We start from the raw sequence: 7,252 nt of genomic DNA on the forward strand, positions 1-7,252 counted from the left end.
CTTGTTATCTAAAAAATTTTCCTAGAACAGATGGATGTCAGGTTCATATTCCACTTTTATTAGATGTCAAGATACTCGTCTCCAAATAACTTTACAGTTGTATGCTTTATTAAAACACTTAAACCATTTTATATGGTAGATTGTGAAGTACATTAGTCAAAATTCTGATCTTTTATGCGACATTTAAGAATTAGTTCATTTTACTGAAATAAATTAAAATTCCTTTAATATTAACTTTTTTCTTGAATAATTTAGAAATTATATTAAATTATATGGTTTTCTGTATTATTATTTATAATTACCAATATACTGTTTCATATGTTTATAAAAGTGCTGATGAGGTCTGGCCGATTTAACACCCAGCTGAGAGATTACAATAATGAATTACTCATTTTTTATGAACATATTTTATGGCAAGTAAGCAGCATATACCATAAATACATATTTTGCAGTTGAATAGAGAAGCCTGTTATTCAGTTTTGTGGATAAATGTGGTATGGTAGAGTAACTTTTACCAATCACATGGAAACTTTCATAGAAAATTATAAAACGAGAATGACTGATGACTTACTGTTTGGCTCAAATGAAAAGAGATTTTAAGTTACAGCCACGTAGCGTGTCTCAGAATGAATGAAGGTGTTATTTGTCTCTCCCTCTTTCTCATCTAGGTGCAGCAGTCGCCGGCATTTACAGAGTGGCAGGGAAGAACATGGCCCCCTTGGAAGCACTGGTGTGGGGCGTTGGACAGACCGTACTGACATTAATCATCTCCTTTTCAAGGATTCTCGCCACACTCTGAGGTTTCTGTGGGCATGTCTTACTTCACATAAGGAAGCAGATGTACAGATTCTCTGCAAATGGCATTGTTAACAAGTGGGAATGAAATTGTACAAGAATGTGGAAGGAGCAGGTCAAAACATAAGGTCTTGAGCTGTGTGGGAAGATTGCCCTCTGGTGTTCAAGTGATTGCACTACCGCACTGCACCTTACGTGCCTCCGTCCCAGGCAAGGCGCATGACACTACGTGAAGCTACGAGAAAAAGCACCTTGTTTAGCTGCCAATCAGGTTAACACTGGCGTTGAATCATCGTTCTTAACAGTGTTGTGTTAAGTTACAGGGACGTTTTGAAGAATTGACATATGTGCCAAACTCTTTTCTTTTTTTAACATTGATCATGTGAAATTTGCAAGTGTAGATGTAGATGAGTGCTGTGAACATATTTGACATGAATTCAGGTGGTGTTGTGAGATTTTTGTTCTGTAATGCTAAATCCCGTATGAGTGCTGAATACCGAATCATTTAATATGAGACAAATTATTTGATTTTTAACGTTGAACGTTTCTGGGATTTAGGGCTTTCATATAAGTTAGGCATTATTGTTACCTATGTGAAACATAATACTTAATGGAAAACTGCTGAACTCTTTTAAGGACTCAAAGTAGATCTATAGGGTGCATCCTTTTCACTCACTTAAGTAACACTCTTTAATAGTTTCCCTCATACATAAACATTCTATTGATATGAATTTTAAAACTTTATGGGTCATACACATTGATTGTAGCTTGTGTGTCACAAAAGTATAATTTGAAAATTTCCTTTTAAATTTTGTAAGAAATCTGAAATGCACGTTGCATTCTTGACCCTTCTAAAGAAAGTTTTTGCCGTGTAGCTCATGGAGAAAACAGCTTTACGACTAGTATCTCAGTGGGATTGTATTACTTGTTGCATATATCTTGATTTTCGACAAAACATAAGCAGTCTTTCACTCTGGAGTATTAACTATATTTAAAGAGTGGCATAAATTAGGCTATGAAAACAAGAAGCCTCATTTGTAGATAAGAAACACATAGGAAGAGTAATAAACTATCTTACTTTGGGTATGTGGTAGCATCATAATTTCTCTAAGTAAAAATTGGGGGGCTTCCCTGGTGGCGCAGTGGTTGAGAGTCCGCCTGCCGATGCAGGGGACGCGGGTTCGTGCCCCGGTCCGGGAAGATCCCACATGCTGCGGAGCGGCTGGGCCCGTGAGCCATGGCCGCTGAGCCTGCGCGTCCAGAGCCTGTGCTCTGCAATGGGAGAGGCCACAACAGTGAGAGGCCTGCGTACTGCAAAAAAAAAAAAAAAAAAAGGGGGAATATAGTAAATAATTATAAAATTTGGCAACAAATCTCGGCATATCAATACAATATTGAATGCATATTTGAGTTATTCATTTCAGTTGTTCAGCTCTTGTTTTATGCTGTTATTTAAGTTTACTAGAATCTGTGATGACATTTATTAGAATGAAAAAATCCTTAGAGGTTTTAAGAGGTTTTGGCAATACGTAATTGTATTTAAGAGTACAAGAAGTAAGGGCAACACAGAACCTGGTGGAATTTGTCTCCTACTGAGATTTTTTTAATACCAGGTACAATTATATATATGGTAACTCAAAGGAAGAGCCAACTGCAGAAAATACGAAGTTAAGGACAATCCAAAAAATAATCTGCATACTCTAGCCTCACTGTTTTATAATCTAATTTGGAAAAACGTAAGTTTCTATTAGGTTCCATTCAAATATAAGACCTGTGTTACCCACGGCACCTTTTCTCCACCAAAAAGCTGAATAGTATCAACAACTCACCGATGAGGAGTTGGGGGTATTTTACCAGTATGGAAGCCAGTTTGGGGCGGTGGGGGAGTTTAATAACACTGTGGCTTGGAAATTTGTTTTTAAAAAACCCAAGAAGCAAGTATGCATTCTTAGAGATCTTTAAAGTGAATCTTAAAATTGATTCTTTTTATTATGTTCAAGCCTAAAATTGTTTTCATGTGTTCTTTATATTACTGACATTTTCCTAAATTAAATTTAGGCCTAAATCTTCCAAGTCAATTTGATTTTTCCTTTTCTGTTAGACTTGAATTGTGTTCTTCCTTTACTTTGGTTATTCTTTAAATTCTTTAAATTCTTTGGTCAATAATTTAAAGTGTTCATATTCTTTGGGAGGAATTACCAGTAACATGTTGAAATGGTTTGAGATCTGTAGAAATGAATATTTATTTTAACACATGGTTATTTTATGTTTCAGAAAGTTACCATGGTAAGGTAACATGGAACACATGGTTCAGAATCTGAAATTAGCCAGAAAATAACTTGGACACATTAAGTGTATGGCTGCATGGACCAAAGAGAATGAAACTCCTGTTTCTGCTCTAGAATGGAAGTATGAGAAGGTGGATCAGTTTGTAGAGTGTCCTGCAGTTATCTCATTATCAAGTTGCTTTACGTTATGAGGAGTGTGTGTGTGTGTGTGTGTGTGTGTGTGCGCTTTTAACTTTTGGGGGAATTTTTGGTTTCTTTGTTGTTTTTAGTTGCTTCCATTGGGATTTTGTGCAACTGTTGCTATTTCGATGTTTTGAAATGCAGTTGATAGTGTGAATTGATGAAATGTCTTAATAGCTATTTCTGTGATGAGATTTTTAAAATGTTATTGGTTTTCTTATAGAGACAAGAAACATTTAATGATATATATCTACATACACATATATATCATTATATAGACATATATATATAAAGCTGCTATATATGAATACAGTCTAATTGGAAAGCTTTTGTTCAATGAACACTTTGACATTATCGTGGAGAGTTTGATACATTTGCTCAGTTGAATGATCTTTTAAATAGGTTTAAGGAACTTGGAGATTTTTGAATTTGGGGAGAGTTTTCTTGGTTTAATAGTGCTAGAGATCCTTGTTTGTGATGTGACAAAAGCCCTTATTGATGTACTTGGGTTAAATTTTCTTAAAATTTACATGTGATTTAGCAGTAAATTTTCTTTGTGAAAAATGCAGGAGGGAAGGGGGAAATCCTCTGCAGTTTACACTTCGTTATTTTTAAAAATGCTTAATAAAATATTGCTGACAGTGAAATCAGTTCCTCAGAGAAGAGACTCCTATATGCCCAAACTAATTATAAATTAGTTAACACAGGGAGTTAACATAAGGAGAGTCCTAAATGGTGGCCATATTCAGTGTTTGCAGGTTAATTATTCTTACTTTAGATCTTAGTGTTTACTGAACAGTGTTATAGTTTGCAACCCAATGTACTTTCTTAGTATTTGCAGCATACATTTCTACTGCCCCCCCAAAATGTGAGGGTTTTGTTTGTACTTTAAGTGAGAAAGAAATAAGCTGCCCTGTGTATCATATATTTGTGATGTAAGGAACAGGAATAGTTTTTAAAATGTTCTTGGAAAACGTCTTTAGAGAACCTCTAATTAAGATGAGGAGAGTGGGGCTGCCACATCAATGTGCCCAAGCTGGCACTTACACGCCAACGAATTCAATTTTGTAAACATTTTTTGGTGGATCTACTATGTACAAAGTGCTGAACCTGGTATTTTCTGTAGTAAGTACAAGGATGACCAAGATGGGGTTCCCGCCCTTGAGTCCCCAAGAGCTACCAAGATGATTTAAATCCTAAAACAGTTGGGAGAATATCTTGCTTCTAGCTGAGAGCTTAAGTCCTGTTTTTTCCCCCAATTCTGATTTTTCTCAGTTTATTAACCAAATGGAATACCGTGACATAGATTTGAATCCAGGCCCTCCCACCACTTGTTGACTTTTTGTTTATGATGGCGAAGCAGTGCAGTCAACTCTCCATATCTGCGGTTCCGCATTCAGGGATTCAACCAACCTTGGACTGAAATATTCAGGAAAAATTTCCAGAAAGTTCCAAAAAGCAAAACATAAATTTGCCCCACACAGGCAACTATTCACATAGCATTTACACTCTATTTACACCATTTACATAGCATTTACATTGTATAAGGTATTATAAGTAATCAATAGATGACTTAAAGTATATGGGAGAATATGTGTAGGTTATATGCAAATACTACACCATTTTCTATAATGGCCATTTTCTATAAGCATCCTCAAATTTTGGTATCCATGCGGGTCCTGGAATCAGTCCGCTATGGATACTAAGAGACGACTCAGTATTTAACAGTAAATGATCAATAGTCATTATAATGTTTTTTAAAATACACTTTGAAATACCAATTGAATATATTGTTTTGCAAGATTCAACTGTTTTCTTCCATTTCTGCATTTTCCCTACATATATTTTAAGACGGAAACTAAAAAATTTCTCTTATAATGTTGCTTCTCCTCTCCACCTCTTTATTTTTTAAATCAGCAGATAGTTTTCTAAGAGCACTTTTGGGAATTCGTGGCGATGGAAATGGCCAGGGCAAGCAGGATTCAATATCAGGCTGTGCTTATTACTAGTTAAAACAGGAGAAGGGAGAAGTAGCCGGGATTTAGCCCTTACCTTATCCTGCTTGCTTCTTTTGGATTTACTCAGCCAATATTCATTGAATCTCCACTACATGCAACTTACTCTCCTTGCTTTCGGGGTGGAGAGGTGTCCCCTCCCTCTGTGTACCTCCCGCCACCCCAGCCTGTGGCTTCACCATGCGGGGCGAGAACAGAACTGGGCTGCAGTGTCTGCCACGTCCCTCCTTCCGTGGACCAAAGGTGCTTAAGCCCTACTTGTGTGTTTGTTTTTAACTTAAAAGGAAATACTTGTATTTTTAATTTATGTCCATTTTATAATTCAAGAAGTAACAAGATGTTAAGAGGACTTTCTGAAATGTTCTCAAACTACTTCACTCTCACTATTACACGTTTCTCTCAGAAAGTCTTAATCAGAACTCTTCAAAGAGTTGCCATTTGTTTTTAAGATGGAAGAATGTGGAAAGTTACTGAAGAAATTCTAGTGACCTAGGTTGCAGAGAAGTTTGGCAACACTTGGGTAACTGGGTAAATGGTTGTTTCTTTTAATAATCAGGTGAGAATCTCAGTGGTTAAAATTGACTAGTAATTTCCCTTATCTTCCTGTCCTTTTTATAACATCGTGGAGGAAGACTCTACAGCATAAAAAGGACATTATTTGATTAAAAACTGATAAACTTTTTCTAACGTGGTAGCATTTATAGCAGAGGGAAGTTTAAAGACAGGAAAAAATGTTGGAGGGGTAACGCACGAAAAAACACAGACACACTTGATGAAGCACCCTGCGTTATGTGAACACAGTTTCCCCCTCTGTTAAGACTATAAACTACACTGTATGAGTACATTTAGTACATTTAGTGCATGTTTGCAAAATGCAGTGTTTCTTTATATGTGAGACTAAACTTACCACAAAGCATTTTGAAATCGTACTACATTTTTGTGCGTGTGGTGGTAGGTTTGCCTACTAACTTAAGGATGTCTGTTCAGTGTAGGCAATGCAGTGTTTTTGAGGAGGTTGCTGAAGTTGTTATCTAAAAATGTATCTATGAATTTGTTCAGAGGAAGTAATGCTTAATATATAAAGTATTTTCAGTAAATGTGGAGATATACGAGTTAATACGTTATTAGATTAGTGGAAACACCCAAATTTCTGAGAGCACTAAGCTATGAACTGTAACCAGCTCCCCTGAGCTTAGGGGACTCATTTTCACATTCTTTACATTCATTGCACATATGTTGAACTTATGTAATAACCCTTTCTTGATTTTGAGAACTAATTTAGCAGTTTCTTAAAAATATTCCTCCCCCTTCCATAGAGATGTCATATGGTAAAGTTTAAACATATGTACAATTTGTTGATAGACTCAAAGTGCTGGTTTAGAAGAGAATGTTCTTAACACCTTATGGTTATGCAGCTATAATATTGCTGAAAATTAAATACTATAAGCAAGTCAAGAGAGCATGGACCTCCTACATGTTTTTTTAAATTATATCCTGTGCCCGTATATACCTCCCCTCAGTGGTGACATGACTGTCCCTATTTGGGAACTGTATTTACGTATGTAACTGAACTGGAAAGCAGTGTTACATAAATATATAGGAAGAGGAACTATAATGCATAATCACCATAACTATAACACTTTTTCTCCTAAACATATCACATATTGATAATTTCTAAAAAGCATCACTTTTTATAGCCCTGTATAAATGAATGATAACTTGACAGTACTACTGGTGGTGAAAAGTTTCCTTTGTTTTTAAATTAAAGTATTTATACATCATCACTGAGTATCTTTGGGTAGGAACATTTTAAAGTTTTCTCCATAGAAGGCAAAATAGAGGCACTTGTTTGAAAAGTAATCAAAAATGATTTACTTTAATACTGGATGAGTTGATAGTCTAATTGTTGACACTTTCTTGGTATTTGTGATATCGGATGCATTTACGATGGAGGAATTTTAAAAGTTCTGTACG

General features: G+C 35.8%; 1 protein-coding gene across 1 annotated transcript in view; it reads left to right on the top strand.

Moving 5' to 3' along the window:
- The window catches only part of TMEM170B (transmembrane protein 170B), a 28,181-nt gene extending 26,228 nt beyond the window's left edge, over nt 1-1,953 (top strand). The window contains exon 3 of the mRNA XM_060110585.1: nt 669-1,953. Coding sequence (XP_059966568.1) covers nt 669-799 — 131 coding nt within the window. The 3' untranslated portion in view covers nt 800-1,953. The remainder of the gene's footprint in view (nt 1-668) is intronic.
- Nucleotides 1,954-7,252: the final 5,299 nt, after the last annotated feature.

This window comes from Mesoplodon densirostris, chromosome 10 (assembly GCF_025265405.1).
Source record: "Mesoplodon densirostris isolate mMesDen1 chromosome 10, mMesDen1 primary haplotype, whole genome shotgun sequence".
Lineage (NCBI taxonomy): Eukaryota > Metazoa > Chordata > Mammalia > Artiodactyla > Ziphiidae > Mesoplodon > Mesoplodon densirostris.